This window comes from Pseudophryne corroboree, chromosome 5, assembly GCF_028390025.1.
Source record: "Pseudophryne corroboree isolate aPseCor3 chromosome 5, aPseCor3.hap2, whole genome shotgun sequence".
NCBI classification, from domain to species: Eukaryota; Metazoa; Chordata; class Amphibia; order Anura; family Myobatrachidae; genus Pseudophryne; species Pseudophryne corroboree.
This window is the reverse complement of record NC_086448.1, coordinates 188,536,738-188,554,101: the sequence shown is the minus strand read 5'-3', so window position 1 is coordinate 188,554,101 and position 17,364 is coordinate 188,536,738. Positions and strand designations below refer to the sequence as shown.

Below are 17,364 nucleotides of genomic sequence, written 5' to 3'. Positions count from 1 at the left end.
TCTCAATGTAGTGTTGGGATTCCTAAAATCACATTGGTTTGAACCACTCACCACTGTGGACTTGAAATATCTCACATGGAAAGTGGTAATGCTGTTAGCCCTGGCTTCAGCCAGGCGTGTATCAGAATTGGCGGCTTTATCCTATAAAAGCCCTTACCTAATTTTTCATACGGACAGGGCAGAATTGAGGACTCGTCCTCAATTTTTCCCTAAGGTGGTTTCAGCATTTCACTTAAACCAACCTATTGTGGTGCCTGCGGCTACTAGGGACTTGGAGGATTCCAAGTTGCTGGACGTAGTCAGGGCCCTGAAAATATATGTTTCCAGGACGGCTGGAGTCAGAAAATCTGACTCGCTGTTTATCCTGTATGCACCCAACAAGCTGGGTGCTCCTGCTTCTAAGCAGACGATTGCTCGTTGGATTTGTAGTACAATTCAGCTTGCACATTCTGTGGCAGGCCTGCCACAGCCAAAATCTGTAAAAGCCCATTCCACACGGAAAGTGGGCTCATCTTGGGCGGCTGCCCGAGGGGTCTCGGCTTTACAACTTTGCCGAGCAGCTACTTGGTCAGGGGCAAACACGTTTGCTAAATTCTACAAATTTGATACCCTGGCTGAGGAGGACCTGGAGTTCTCTCATTCGGTGCTGCAGAGTCATCCGCACTCTCCCGCCCGTTTGGGAGCTTTGGTATAATCCCCATGGTCCTTACGGAGTCCCCAGCATCCACTAGGACGTTAGAGAAAATAAGAATTTACTTACCGATAATTCTATTTCTCATAGTCCGTAGTGGATGCTGGGCGCCCATCCCAAGTGCGGATTGTCTGCATTACTTGTACATAGTTATTGTTACAAAAATCGGGTTATTGTTGTTGTGAGCCATCTTTTCAGAGGCTCCTTCTGTTATCATGCTGTTAACTGGGTTCAGATCACAAGTTGTACGGTGTGATTGGTGTGGCTGGTATGAGTCTTACCCGGGATTCAAAATCCTTCCTTATTGTGTACGCTCGTCCGGGCACAGTATCCTAACTGAGGCTTGGAGGAGGGTCATAGGGGGAGGAGCCAGTGCAAACCAGCTAGTCCTAAAGCTTTTACTTTGTGCCCAGTCTCCTGCGGAGCCGCTATTCCCCATGGTCCTTTCGGAGTCCCCAGCATCCACTACGGACTATGAGAAATAGAATTATCGGTAAGTAAATTCTTATTTTTACACTGTGCGTAAGAGCCGGAAAAAGGAGGTTCCACCTTCTTCACAGAGTCAGCTGTCAATCACAGCTCAGCCCCGCCCCCAGCTCTCATACAGTAGAAGTACTAGATGGCGCACATGCACAGAAACGATGGCAACATACATTGATGGCACCACACAGAATAGTTATCTACCATTTATGGTTTTGCACCATTGCCATCAATGGCAACCATCAATGGTAACCACACCGATGGCCATCCCTAATGAGTCTCACACAACACTTACTAGTCTTCCCTTTAGGTGCAGCCAGACTTGCAGCACTGCAGGGCACATCGTGCCTCAGCTGCCAGACCAGAGAGGAGGAGAGAGAGTCCAGACACGGTGCTGCACAAAAGTTCTGTCAGAATGCAATGAATTTGCACACATGTGCATAACAACTATGTAGAGATGGCCATCGACCATTGATGATTCCGAATCACCGATGGTGTAAGGCTGATGTAGAATGGTTTTGCCATCAATGGGAGAGAACCAGATGGTTTCCCCCATCGATGGCTTAGCATAACATAGTTGGTGACCATCGATGGTCACTCACAGTTTTGCCATAGATGGCGAACACACCGATGGCCATCCCTACAACTATGACAGGAATCATCGATGGAATGTCCTTACATACTAATATCTAAAAGGAGAAGGCCGGATATTGTAAATGCCTTCTCCCTTTGAAACTTGATAATTTAATAGCGAAAATTTCTTTGTGAATACATTCTGTAATACAGTACAATAAACAGGAACAGACAGATACAGCAGACAATAGCTTGTTTTATTTTCATTTGTGGGTTCTTAAGTCAAGAGCATGCAGATGTAAAGGAGATTCACGTTCTTAGAAGGACATACATTCATATAAACACGATACATACTAACGTCTCTTCATAGCATTTCAGTGTTCTCAGTTTCGTTGCTTGTACTGATATTTACAATAAGCACTGAAATGCTGTCACTGCAACTGGAAATACGTGCTTAATAAATCTTCATCTGCTATTCTTATGCCAAAGTACAAAAAAATATGACTTTCGTCATTTATTTCACAACCTTGGTTTCTGTAACTTGATCAATGTGTTGTGTGATTGGCGAACAGGAAGAAATTCTAGGATGCTGATAAACATCCATTTACATTGTTTTAAAGCATATGCATAACAGTCTAGAGCTCTTTCAGTTCCGCTGCACATTGTCATATTTAATAAATAAACCTATATACATTGAACAGGCTGCATGTACACCAATAGTCATTAAACAGCACAGGCAGAATACAGAGACCCTTGGAATCTGCCAAACAAACATGACTGACAAGATCACACAACATTCTACAAAGTATGACAGACACTGGAGAACAGGTGAAGTGATACATTAGTATAATGTAGGAGTAACAAAATATATATATATATTTATGCAAAATTGACTGGAGCAGCAAAAGCAAGAAATTGTACAGAAAGTAAAAAAAATATATAATGGCAATACAATATGAAAAGGAATTAAATGTGAAGGGAAATTAACTGATCTACCCAATTGTGCATTAAGAAAACGTAAATATATTACATTTTTAAATAGCAATGCAAAACAATTAGACATATTGGTTGGGTATTAATAGTTCTACATATACTATAGTATTAATTAATTTACATATTTGATACTTATTTTTTGGCTTTTTAAAACGAATGTTTGATAATTGTTAGGATTAAGTATGGCACAGTTACTCTGTATGTGATCATTTTTAGGCTGAACGGATTGGATTGTTCTATGTATTATCCATTGCTGCTGCTTCAGTATCTTAGTTTAGTATCCTTGAAAATGGAGATTCATGCCATCAAACAAAAAACTATTCGTACCATATCTGTATACTACGGTTTCTGCATCACCCAACTGTGAGCCTTTGGTCTATAACCTTTTTGTCCACTTTGGCCTCATGTAACTGCAAGGCCCTGAGTCACCGGCTCCATGCAACTATATGTCCAGAAGTTCTGTTCCTCATCTTCTTCCTCTAATCTCTTGCCTGTCTGTGTGCACCAGACCAATAGGATTCGCACCTTTAAGCATTGGTTACCTTGCCACTGAAATTCCAATTAAAGTACAGTACATTCCATTTTCACATTAATATCAAGAGGTTAAATGTTCTTCAGAAAACACCACCAACTCAGAATAATTTGGTGTTCATTTAATACAAGTCAACAGAAAACAAACTTAAAAAAAGGATTCATTTTCACATTTAACAGTGCTAAGTCGAGGTAATGTTGTCTTATATATAATATTCCTGTTGATTTGAGATTTGTTCTCCCAGAGGTTAACATTCCCGTGAGGGTTCTTCCTATTCAGGTGTGTTGGGAACAGGTGTTGCTGGCAAGTACCGTTTGGCGTGTTATAGTAAGACAGGATGCAGTGGTCCTATTTCTCTCAGTCAGACATGATTATTACAATTCTCAAAAAGCCATTAGCAGCAAATTCTTTCACTTAAACTTTAGGTTTAGCATATTGCCCAGTCTTGTTGAATTTCTTTTACGATAGCACCTGATGTATGTGTGACATCGCGAAAACACTCTAACCCATTTCCTCTTGCCTTTCATGTAAAATATCGGCATTGTGTAGAGTCAATGTAGCAATAGATAGTGCATCGCAATTGTCCATAAGATCTGTTGGAAAATGACAAAGAACAATATTATTCCGTGGATAGATGTCCACAGCCCACCAACCACTTACACCATTTTTAGACTTGACGTGACTGTAACATGTAGGGGTCTATTCATGTAGGAATCAAAAAATGAATTGATACTTATCACTATATGTCGTATCGGTATCCGGTCTCTAGGTCAACCACACTTAGGTCAACAGTCATTAGGTCAACCACTATTGGTCAACATGCATTAGGTCAACATGGTTTCTAGGTTGACATGGTTAGTAGGTCAACATGAGTTTTTTAAAAACAAATTCATTTTTTGAACTGTTCATACTTTACTATCCACGTGGACTACAATTGGGAATGGTAACCTTGCCCGAAGCATTCTGCGAGGGGACGCGGTGCACTAATTGGGGTTCCCGGTCACTTTACGAAAAACGAGATAAAAAAAATAAATAAAACTCATGTTGACCTTTCGTCATGTCGACCATGTTCATGTCGACCTAATGCTTGTGTCATCTTGTACTGGGTGTCGACTTAGTTACTGTCGACCAATAGTGGTCGACCTAGACACTGCCGACCTTAGACTGGTGAACCCTATGATCCACACCCATCACATCGGTCCGATGCGATATATAGCTGTTATAAGTAGCAATTCATGTATACTCACCCTTCCGGTGAAGCGATGCGGTATCCTGGGCTACAGCAGTGCTCCTCTGCGGTATTGAAGTAAGTCGGTGGGTCCTTCTGCACATGCGCTGCAGGCTGAAATCCCGGGAAGCTACAGTGGCTGATGGGAGGTCAGGGGGTGGAACCAGCACTAAGAGCAGGGAAGCACTGACCTTCCCTGCAGTTACCGTACCACAGTTCAGGTTACGACATCCTGAGAAGGCGAACCTGAACTCCATGGAGAAACGGAAAGCATTGCTTTCCGTTCCTTCATGAATTGCACTCTCAAGTATGGTGATGCAATTCAGGCACGGAGCAGGAATGCAGCTGGAGAAGTCAGGGACTTGTCCACGGTAACCCGCTCTGTGAATTGTGGTAAGCACAGAAAAGCCCTGTTTAACGCAAAACAGGGCTTTTCTCTGCTATATGAATAGACCCCTTAATATTACTCTACAGTGACTGCCAGCCAGTGCGTCAGGGCACATATACTGTATGGGTCCCAATGCTAAGCTTGCTGTACTACAGGAACAAAGGGGTCTATTTACCTTGGATGGAGGTAAAGTTGACGGAGATAAGGTACCAGCCGATCAGCTCCTAACTGCCATGTCATGGGTTGGGTTTGAAAAATGATAGGAGCTGATTGGCTAGTACTTTATCTGCATCCAAGGCTTAGTAAATATACCCCAAAGTCTTAGCATAAACAGCAGGGATTATGAGGTGATTCTGAGTCACACACAAAATGGCTGTTGGATCTATTCACAAATAATGTATCTACAGATGTATGCACATACACCCATCCTCAAGCTGCTTCAAATAGCCCTGTTTAGCGCGCAACAGACTTTGGGGCAGATGTATTAAGCATGGAGAAGGGATAAAGAAGTGATAAAGCAGTGATAAGTGCAAGGTGATAGCGCACCAGCCAATCAGCTCCTAACTGTCATTTTTCAAATCCGTAATGATTGGCTGGTGCGTTATCACCTTGCAGTTATCAATGCTTTATCACTTCTTTATCACTTCTCCAGGCTTAATACATCTGCCCCTTTATGATTTAGCCGCACCAAAACACTAATCCTCCTAAGTAACCCACCCAGTACAGTTCAAAGCCGCACCTAATGCTAGTGTTCATTGAGTTGAGCAATGTTCTTGAACTGCACGATGGACCATCTAATGGGCATGTTATCAGTGTGTTGCAGACGCATTTGCATACACAGAAGCTCAAACACTAATGTTGTGAGGCCATACTCAGACGTGAAATCTGCACTTGCCATAGGGTTAGTGCAAGCCTAGACAGTGCGACCCATAGTAGCAACTAAAGACACATTGTATGAACTGGTTTACTGGGTAAAAACGGTAACTGGACACACTAATTGCTGTAGTTACCGCACCTCCTGATGTATGATTGTGAATTGTGGTATTTTTTTCGTGCTGCGCTATGGGCCCCTCCCCTTTTCGCCGTCTCCACCCTCCTGCCGGCAGCTGCGGGACTTACCCAATGTATGAACAGCTTTTCCGGATCTCCGCTTCGTCGCCTGCAGTCTTCGACTTCGCCGTTTGTTTGCATGCGGTGCGGCTCCCTATTCTCGTTTTTTCTTCCGGCAACCATGTTTTTTTGTAATCTTTTTAATAAAGTTATTTGTATCATGTGACCGCTGTGGGAAATATAATATGTAGATGGCGTCCCTGCACTCAATACGCATGCGCTGGGACAGAGATGCGGGGAGAGCTGGGATTCCCAGCCAGCGAATGTGCCGGAACAGATACGTGGGGAGAGCTGGGACTCCCAGCCGGCGCATGCGCCGGAACAGAGACGTGGGGAGACTTGGGACTCCCTGCCGGCGCATGCGCCGGAACAGAGACGCGAGGAGAGCTGGGACACACCGCCGACGCATGCGCATGAGATCTGTGGGGTGGAGAAAAAACGGAGCTCCTATATCACCAGAGGGCTGCAATATCGAATTCCGTTAACGGCTCAAGGTAGCATAATACATTTGGGCGATACTGGTGCCTGGCTCACTGCGATAATGCGGTGAAGCGGGACCTGGTATTTAACGATCGAAAAGGGAACTTTAATACATCTACCCCATTATGTGTTATTACAGCGCCTACAGAAGCTCACGTGGGCGTTTCAGTCCTTGCACATTCATATGCGCGGATGTACACGGGAAGGGCTCTGTAGCGGCATTTGCATAGAGGGCAACCGACACCCACCTCTGAAGTACAGTAGATGCAAAATTTAGGAAAAAGTAGCAGAGTGTAGGGTAACACTGTAAAAGACAGGTCTGATAACAGTGACCCGTCACCATGCATCATGGGTGTGGTATTGAAAGTCGACAGTAACTAGGTCGACAGGGTGTCTAGGTCGACAGGGTCGTTAGGTCGACATGTTCTAGGTCGACAGGTCAAAAGGTCGACATGAGTTTTTCATGTTATTTTGGTGTCGTTTTCTTCGTAGAGTGACCTCAATTAGTGCACCGCGTCCCCTCGCCATGCTTCGGGCATGGTGCCTTCGCTCCGCTACCGCTTCGCTCGGCACAGATTACCGTTCCAATCGTAGTCCACGTGGATCGTTAAGTATGAAAAGGTTCAAAAAAAGAAAAAAATTGTGAAAAACTCATGTCGACCTTTTGACCTGTCGACCTAGAACACGTCGACCTAAAGACCCTGTCGACCTAGACACCCTGTCGACCTAGTTACTGTCGACCAATAGTGGTCGACCTAGACATTGTCGACCTAGTTACTGTCGACTTTCAGTCCGGATCCCATGCATCATTATGTGTAATTCCCTTGATACAAAATACAAATATTAAATACCTAGTACACTATAATCAATGATGCAAAATTGAGAAAAAGTAGCAAAACTGACAGAACGGCTACTTGTGGGTAGCGCCATGCACCTCACACCACATGGCGCTAAGAGGACGGGTGTAGGAGGACACATCAGTACATCGAAAGCAGCTAGAAATTACCTGCATACACATGTATTATATAATATTTATTATTAGTAATATCAAGCATATTTAATAATACATACCCTGGTAGATATGTTCCGCATGAGTGATAGCCAAAGTCTTTGCCGTCACATTCTTCTAACCCCTCTTGCCGAAAGCCATCCCCACAATAGGCACGCTTGCATTCTAGTACAGAGGTCACATTGTAGTTACTATATATGTATCCTATAATGTACTACTAATTAAGCATTCACTGAGCCTGGGAGCCAGAACAATACATCCATAGCTTCCAATGGAAGTAAAACTTAGCACATATTATGGGGGAGATTCAAATGTTTCAAAAGTCGGTTGGGTGTCTTTTTTCCCCTGTCTATTAGATAGGAAAAAACAGACTCCCAACTGACTTTTCAAACATTTGAATCTCCCCCATTATGTGACATACTATAGGGGAGATGTATCAAACCTTGGAGACAGATAAAGTGGAGAGAGATAAAGTACTGGCTCACAGTCCAGACATTAGGAATATTACTGCTTCAGCACAAATCAAATTGACTGAGGTAATAATTAAGCCTCCTGTGCTAATGATTGGATAGCTTCAGTACCTGGACTGTGAGTGGGCCATGAGGAAAGGGAATGGGAAACATTGATTTAACCAAACCTACAAACAAAATAAGATGTATATTCAATATACAGTATAAATGATTAGTTAACATATCTTCCGAACTTAAAAATGTGAAATCAGGACAAAGTAAATCCCCATCCCTCGGTCCACTGCATACCTCCCAACTGTCCCGATTTTCGCGGGACAGTCCCGTTTTTCTGGGACTGTCCCGCTGTCCCACCCGCGGGCCGCAGTGTCCCGCGGTGGGGAAAGTGGGGGACAGTTGGGAGGCTCCTGCACTCGCTGCTCTGCTAAGCAGAGCAGCGGTGAATAGACGCTGTGTGCATGCACACAGCGTCTATTCAGTGGAGACAGGAGGAGAGGGGGCAGGAGGAGAGGGGGCATGCCAGCAGCTGACAGAGCGCTCGCTGGGCATATCCCCTCACTGACAAAAATGGGGGCGTGGCTCGTGATTGCGGGTCCTCCGTGAAGCCATGTCCCCTTTTCATAGGTCATGCCCCCTTTTCAGGAGCGCGCGCCGCGTGTGTCCCTCTTTCATGAGGAAGAATGTTGGGAGGTATGCACTGAATCACACTGACATAACCTGGTTCAACCACATTAGGGTTGTAGTGTTACAATATCCCTTAATGAGGGACTCTTCTGCAACATACAGGTTCTGTAGAACACTGAAATCATGAGAAATGCAGACTTGAATTTAGCCAGCCACAGAACCTGGGTAATTCACATGTTTTGTTGATTAAAGGGATATTATAGCAACCGTAAGCCACGCCCACATGCTAACAAAGTCACACCCACTTTCCCAACAGATCACACCCCATTTTGGGGCCTGACAAGTTAAAACAAAAATATTTAAATAAATGCTTCTTTGTTTCTGGCACACACAAGCTGATATGTAACGTGAGGCTCACCTATACAGCTGTCTGTGGCACTTTTATTACCGTCATCACATTCCTCCCCGAGTTGTACAATTCCATCTCCACAGGTGCCACTGGCATCAGATAAGGAAGAAACCGGCTGGAAATAAATGAAAATAATGTCAGGTTGATCATAGATTTGCGTTTTAAGGGTGATGTCTTTAAAAATAATGTTAGCACAATTTATTCACAGCAACATTTATCAAGGACTCACATCCATGTTTTATTCATAATATAAAGAAAAAATTTATTAAAATGTATATATGTTACGGGCCGTATGCTGAGCTGAATACAAATTGGCCATAGATGTGCCTGCTTTTTGTGGAGCTCTCCCTGCACGCAGCTAATCGCGACCGTGGCAATGAACAGGTTAAAACCCCATGCTGCGGCGGAAAGCCTCTGGAGCAAATAGGGGGACCAGGAAATCCGACTCACCAGTGCGACAAGCAGGGGGTGCACAGTTGGGGGCAGTGGGAGCTGGGCAGCGTCTGAGCCTGCTGAAGATGCTCAACGCCGCCCAGCATTGAAAAAAAAAAAAAAAGGTGGTGGCTACTCCTGAAATCCTGGGATTGGAAACTCCAGTCCATTAATTAAATTTTATCACGGACTGGCCACCCTAGATTCAGCTGACTGTAGCATGCAGAATCAGCATTCACCGGTAGGTCCATTCCCACAGTCCAGCATCGATTGCTCCGTTTAAAGAGCAGCGGTCACACTTGGATTCCGCTGTGAACCACACAGATGCTTCTGTATATGCAGGCTTTAGGGCTTAAAGCAGGGATGGGGAACCTTCGGTCCTCCAGCTGTTGTTGAACTACACATACCAGCATGCCTTGCTACAGTTTTGCTATTTGGCCGTGCTAAAACTGTTGCAAGGCATGCTGGGATGTGTAGTTCAACAGCAGCTGGAGGGCCGAAGGTTCCCCATCCCTGGCTTAAAGCCTGGAGTGAAATGGCTCTATTGCCTCTGGGAGTTCTGCCCCTGCCTGGTATCCCCCAGCATTGAGAATACACTGCAGGCTGAGCGCTGCAGCCAGGACCAGGTTGCATAGCTGCAGTGACTCATACTGTTAACCCCTTATGCGCTGACAGAGTACTACAGGGCAGCCGAACTGCCAGGGAAGTGTGGTGTGGTAAATGGCTCAGGAGGCACTGGCTAGTACCAGAGCCAGATTTACACACAATATATGAGCCAAAGGGTTCATGTGGCATTATACACAGGTGCAACAGAATAAACTCTGAAAATTTGGTGAGTTTTGATCAGAGATGTGCGGAAAAGATAGGCAGGTGTGGCACTGCCTCACCTGTCAGACTTTTTACTCTAGAGTTTTAACTATAAAAATGATTAGAATAATACAAAGAACATAGTCTTTATATTTTTCATATACTTTGTACAGTCAAAACTCTGGTGCAAATGTTAATATGACAGTAAAGGCTCTGTCTCACGTGCCTCGCCCCACCGCACGTCGCTGCGAGCTGAAAGGATGTTCGCTAGGGGACAGGGAAAGCCAGCCCTCTGGACCCTCAGCGCGGAAGGCAGGGAGCCCTAGCAGTACCGGGCTGTTTGCATGTATGTATGCTGTGTGCATGTATCTATGCTGTGTGCATGTATCTATGCTGTGTGCATGTATGCTGTGTATGCATATATTCTGTTTGCATGTATGTATCACTGACAGGGCCGGTTCTTGCCCTTGTGGCGCCCCGGGCAAAAGGATAGGGGCGTGGCTTCATAAAGGGGTGTGGTCAGTTACGCCCCCATTTCTCTGACGTCCTAGTGGATGCTGGGAACTCCGTAAGGACCATGGGGAATAGCGGCTCCGCAGGAGACTGGGCACAAAAGTAAAGCTTTAGGACTACCTGGTGTGCACTGGCTCCTCCCCCTATGACCCTCCTCCAAGCCTCAGTTAGATTTTTGTGCCCGGCCGAGAAGGGTGCACACTAGGGGCTCTCCTGAGCTTCTTAGTGAAAGTTTAGTTTTAGGTTTTTTATTTTCAGTGAGACCTGCTGGCAACAGGCTCACTGCATCGAAGGACTAAGGGGAGAAGAAGCGAACTCACCTGCGTGCAGAGTGGATTGGGCTTCTTAGGCTACTGGACACCATTAGCTCCAGAGGGACCGAACACAGGCCCAGCCTCGGAGCTCGGTCCCAGAGCCGCGCCGCCGGCCCCCTTACAGAGCCAGAAGCAAGAAGAGGTCCGGAAAAATCGGCAGCAGAAGACATCCTGTCTTCACCAAGGTAGCGCACAGCACTGCAGCTGTGCGCCATTGCTCCTCAGGCACACTTCACACTCCGGTCACTGAGGGTGCAGGGCGCTAGGGGGGGGGGCGCCCTGAGCAGCAATAAAAACACCTTGGCTGGCGAAAATACATCACATATAGCCCCCAGGGCTATATGGATGAATTTTAACCCCTGCCAAATTCCACAGAAAAACGGGAGAAAAGGCAGCCGAGAAGGGGGCGGAGCCTATCTCCTCAGCACACTGGCGCCATTTTCTCTCACAGCTCCGTTGGAGGGAAGCTCTCTGGCTCTCCCCTGCAGTTACTACACTACAGAAAGGGGTTAAAAAAGAGAGGGGGGCACTAATTAGGCGCAGTATAACAATACAGCAGCTATAAGGGGAAAAACACTTATATAAGGTTATCCCTGTATATATATATATATATAGCGCTCTGGTGTGTGCTGGCATACTCTCCCTCTGTCTCCCCAAAGGGCTAGTGGGGTCCTGTCCTCTATCAGAGCATTCCCTGTGTGTGTGCTGTGTGTCGGTACGTTGTGTCGACATGTATGAGGAGAAAAATGAGGTGGAGGCGGAGCAATTGCCTGTAACAGAGATGTCACCCCCTAGGGAGTCGACACCTGAGTGGATGAGCTTATGGAAGGAATTATGTGACAATGTCAGCTCTTTACAAAAGATTGATGACATGAGACAGCCGGCGACTCAGCCTGTGCCTGTCCAGGTGTCTCAAAAGCCATCTGGGGCTCTAAAACGCCCGTTACCGCAGATGGCAGATACAGACGCCGACACGGATACTGACTCCAGTGTCGACGATTAAGAGACGAATGTGACTTCCAGTAGGGCCACACGTTACATGATTGAGGCTATGGAAAATGTTTTTACACATTTCTGATAATACCAGTACCACTAAAAAGGGTATTATGTTGGGTGAGAAAAAAATGCCTGTAGTTTTTCCTGCATCTGAGGAATTAAATGAAGTGTGTGATGATGCGTGGGTTTCCCCCGATAAAAACTGTTAATTCCTAAAAAGTTATTAGCATCATACCCCTTCCCGCCAGAGGATAGGGCACGTTGGGAAACACCCCTTAGGGTGAATAAAGCGCTCACACGCTTGTCTAAACAGGTGGCACTATCGTCCCCGGATACGGCCGCCCTTAAGGAACCTGCTGACAGAAAGCAGTAAAATATCCTAAAATGTATATACTCTCACACGGGTGTGATACTGCGACCAGCAATCGCCTCAGCCTGGATGTGCAGTGCTGGGGTGGCTTGGTCGGATTCCCTGACTGACAATATTGATACCCTAGATAGGGACAGTATATTACTAACTATAGAGCATTTAAAAGATGCATTTCTATATATGCGTGATGCACAGAGGGATATTTGCCGACTGGCATCAAGAGTAAGTGCGCTGTCCATTTCTGCCAGAAGAGGGTTATGGAGTGGACAAGACAGTGGTCAGGTGATGCTGATTCCAAAAGGCATATGGAAGTATCGCCTTATAAAAGGGAGGAGTTATTTGGGGTAGGTCTGACAGACCTGGTGGCCACGGCAACGGCTGGAAAATCCACATTTTTACCCCAGGTAGCTTCTCAACCTAAGAAGACGCCGTATTATCAGGCGCAGTCCTTTCGGCCCCATAAGGGCAAGCGGGCAAAAGGCTCCTCATTTCTGCCCCGTGGCAGAGGGAGAGGAAAAAGGCTGCAGCAAACAGCCAGTTCCCAGGAACAGAAGCCCTCTCCCGCCTCCGCAAAGTCCTCAGCATGACGCTGGGGCTTTACAAGCGGTCTCAGGCACGGTGGGGGCCCGTCTCAAGAAATTCGAGACGTCTCCCCCTCGCCGTTTCATAAAGTCTGCTTTACCGACGTCTCCCTCAGACAGGGAGACAGTATTGCAAGCCATTCACAGGCTGTATTCCCAGCAGGTGATAATCAAGGTACCCCTCCTGCAACAGGGAAAGGGGTACTATTCCACACTATTTGTGGTACCGAAGCCGGACAGCTCGGTGAGACCAATTTTAAATCTAAAATCCTTGAACACTTACATACAAAGGTTCAAATTCAAGATGGAGTCACTCAGAGCAGTGATTGCAAACCTGGAAGAAGGGGACTATATGGTCTCTCTGGACATCAAAGATGCTTACCTACATGTCCCAATTTACCCTTCTCCAAGGGTACCTCAGGTTTGTGGTACAGAACTGTCACTATCAGTTTCAGACGCTGCCGTTTGGCACCCCGGGCCTTTACCAAGGTAATGGCCGAAATGATGATACTCCTTCGAAAGAAGGGAGTTTTAGTTATCCCTTACTTGGACGATCTCCTGATAAGGGCAAGATCCAGGGAACAGTTGGAAGTCGGGGTAGCACTATCTCAGATAGTGCTGCGACAGCACGGTTGGATTCTCAATATTCCAAAATCGCAGCTGATCCTGTCGACACGCCTTCTATTCCTAGGGATGATCCTGGACACAGTCCAGAAAAAGGTGTTTTCTCCCGGAGGAGAAAGCCAGGGAGTTATCCGAACTAGTCAGAAACCTCCTAAAACCAGGCCAAGTGTCAGTGCATCAGTGCACAAGGGTCCTGGGAAAAATGGTGGCTTCCTACGAAGCAATTCCATTCGGCAGATTCCACGCAAGAACTTTCCAGTGGGACCTGCTGGACAAATGGTCCGGATCGCATCTTCAGATGCATCAGCGGATAACCCTGTCACCAAAGACAAGGGTGTCTCTCCTGTGGTGGTTGCAGAGTGCTCATCTTCTAGAGGGCCGCAGATTCGGCATTCAGGACTGGGTCCTGGTGACCACGGATGCCAGCCTGCGAGGCTGGGGAGCAGTCACACAGGGAAGAAATTTCCAGGGCTTGTGGTCAAGCCTGGAGACATCAAGCAAGACCTCTGCTTCAAGGTCAGCCGGTGCTGATCCAGTCGGACAACATCACGGCAGTCGCCCACGTAAACAGACAGGGCGGCACAAGAAGCAGGAGGGCAATGGCAGAAGCTGCAAGGATTTTTCGCTGGGCGGAAAATCATGTGATAGCACTGTCAGCAGTGTTAATTCCGGGAGTGGACAACTGGGAAGCAGACTTCCTCAGCAGGCACGACCTCCACCCGGGAGAGTGGGGACTTCACCCAGAAGTCTTCCACATGATTGTAAACCATTGGGAAAAACCAAAGGTGGACATGATGGCGTCCCGCCTAAACAAAAAAATTGGACAGGTATTGCGCCAGGTCAAGGGACCCTCAGGCAATAGCTGTGGACGCTCTGGTAACACCGTGGGTGTACCAGTCAGTGTATGTGTTCCCTTCTCTTCCTCTCATACCAAAAGTACTGAGAATTATAAGACGGAGGGGAGTAAGAACTATACTCGTGGCTCCGGATTGGCCAAGAAGGACTTGGTACCCGGAACTTCAAGAGATGCTCACGGAGGACCCGTGGCCTCTACCTCTAAGAAGGGACCTGCTCCAGCAAGGACCCTGTCTGTTCCAAGACTTACCGCGGCTGCGTTTGACGGCATGGCGGTTGAACGCCGGATCCTGAAGGAAAAAAGGCATTCCGGATGAAGTCATCCCTATCCTGATCAAAGCCAGGAAGGATGTAACCGCAAAAACATTATCACCGCAATTGGCGAAAATATGTTGCGTGGTGCGAGGCCAGTAAGGCACGACGGAGGAAATTCAACTGGGTCGATTCCTACATTTCCTGCAAACAGGAGTGTCTATGGGCCTGAAATTGGGGTCCATTAAGGTTCAAATTTCGGCCCTGTCAATTTTCTTCCAAAAAGAACTAGCTTCAGTCCCTGAAGTTCAGACGTTTGTAAAAGGGGTACTGCATATACAGCCTCCTTTTGTGCCTCCAGTGGCACCTTGGGATCTCAAGGTAGTTTTGGGGTTCCTAAAGTCACATTGGTTTGAACCACTTGAATCTGTGGAGTTAAAATATCTCACATGGAAAGTGGTCATGTTGTTGGCCCTGGCCTCGGCCAGGCACGTGTCAGAATTGGCGGGCTTTATCCTGTAAAAGCCCTTATCTGATCTTCCATTCAGACAGGGCGGAATTGAGGACTCGTCCTCATTTTCTCCCTAAGGTGGTTTCAGTGTTTCATCGGAACCAACCTATTGTGGTACCTGCGGCTACTAGTGACTTGGAGGACTCCAAGTTGTTGGACGTAGTCAGGGCCTTGAAAATATATGTTTCCAGGACGTCTGGAGTCAGGAAATCTGACTCGCTGTTTATCCTGTATGCACCCAACAAGCTGGGTGCTCCTGCTTCTAAGCAGACTATTGCTCGTTGGATTTGTAGTACAATTCAGCTTGCACATTCTGTGGCAGGCCTGCCACAGCCAAAATCTGTAAAAGCCCATTCCACAAGGAAGGTGGGCTCATCTTGGGCGGCTGCCCGAGGGGTCTCGGCGTTACAACTTTGCCGAGCAGCTACTTGGTCAGGGGCAAACACGTTTGCAAAATTCTACAAATTTGATACCCTGGCTGAGGAGGACCTGGAGTTCTCTCATTCGGTGCTGCAGAGTCATCCGCACTCTCCCGCCCGTTTGGGAGCTTTGGTATAATCCCCATGGTCCTTACGGAGTTCCCAGCATCCACTAGGACGTCAGAGAAAATAAGAATTTACTTACCGATAATTCTGTTTCTCGTAGTCCGTAGTGGATGCTGGGCGCCCATCCCAAGTGCGGATTGTCTGCAATACTTGTACATAGTTATTGTTACAAAAATCGGGTTATTATTGTTGTGAGCCATCTTTTCAGAGGCTCCTCTGTTATCATGCTGTTAACTGGGTTCAGATCACAGGTTGTACGGTGTGATTGGTGAGTCTTACCCGGGATTCAAAATCCTTCCTTATTGTGTACGCTCGTCCGGGCACAGTATCCTAACTGAGGCTTGGAGGAGGGTCATAGGGGGAGGAGCCAGTGCACACCAGGTAGTCCTAAAGCTTTACTTTTGTGCCCAGTCTCCTGTGGAGCCGCTATTCCCCATGGTCCTTACGGAGTTCCCAGCATCCACTACGGACTACGAGAAATAGAATTATCGGTAAGTAAATTCTTATTTTGTGCCCCCTGTAGCGCCGCTGGAAGAGAAAAAAACAACAACTGTATACTTACTATTCCCGCTCCTGATTCCAGACCGCTGCAGACAGCCGCCGGCGCCACTCCTCTCCTCGGATCAGCATAGACACTAAAGGTCAATTATGACCCCTAGCGTCTGTGCCACAATGCTGTGCGGTGCGCGATGACGTCATCGTGCACCGCACAGCAAAGGTCTCTCCACGAAGGGAAACTAGACGCGTAGCGTCTGGTTCCCTTCACAGCGGGGTCACAGCGGCGGGGGTCACAGTAGCGGATCTTGCCATGGTGCGGCGCCCTCCGGATTGCGCCGGCACCCTCTGAAAGGCGGCGCCCCGGGCAAAAGTCCTGCTTGCCCGTGGCAAGATCCGCTACTGAGTATGCTGTGTATGTATGTATGCTGTTTGCATATATGTATGTATGCTGTGTGCATGTATGCTGTGTATGGATACTGTTTGCATGTATGTATGATGTGTTTACAAGTACGCTACTGTACAGTATGTGTGTGTGTGTGTGTGTGTGTGTGTGTGTGTGTGTATGTATGTATGTATGTATGTCTATGTACTGTATGTGTCTGTGTGTACAGTATATATAGCAGTATAAGGAAAGTGAGTGCTGTAAATTAATATTGTTTTTATATATATATATATATATATATAGAAAGCTGCGGTCCGGCACTCCATGTAAGCCATTGTAGTAACTGTCGCTGGTGCCCTCACGAAAATTTTGCAATATCAAGTCCACGGTGCGGCACTCATGCTAAATTCAGAATTAAACGGACTCTGGTCCGTTTAATTCTGAATTTAGCATGAGTGCCGCACCGTGGACTTGATATATATATATATTATATATATATATATATATACACAGCTTGTGCAGCGTGCTGTTTATATATATATATATATATATATACATATATATACACACACACGGATGGACATACGGAAACCCCCCGTCCCATGAAAATCCTGCGTTTGCCACTGAGCAGAGGCAAGGGCCGAAGATCTCAGTTAATTGGGCTGGGCAGTAGCAGCTGCGGTGTGGCACTGTCTCAATG

At 46.6% G+C, this 17,364-nt stretch overlaps 1 protein-coding gene across 3 annotated transcripts in view; it reads right to left on the bottom strand.

Annotated features, from left to right (window-relative positions):
* Window positions 1-3,369: 3,369 nt before the first annotated feature.
* Window positions 3,370-17,364, bottom strand: part of COLQ (collagen like tail subunit of asymmetric acetylcholinesterase) — a 250,697-nt gene continuing 236,702 nt past the window's right edge. For all 3 annotated transcript variants that reach the window (XM_063921952.1, XM_063921953.1, XM_063921954.1), the window contains 3 exons: window positions 8,994-9,099; window positions 7,547-7,649; window positions 3,370-3,862 (listed from right to left, as the gene is read on the bottom strand). In XM_063921952.1, coding sequence (XP_063778022.1) covers window positions 3,793-3,862; window positions 7,547-7,649; window positions 8,994-9,099 — 279 coding nt within the window. In that variant the 3' untranslated portion in view covers window positions 3,370-3,792. The remainder of the gene's footprint in view (window positions 3,863-7,546; window positions 7,650-8,993; window positions 9,100-17,364) is intronic.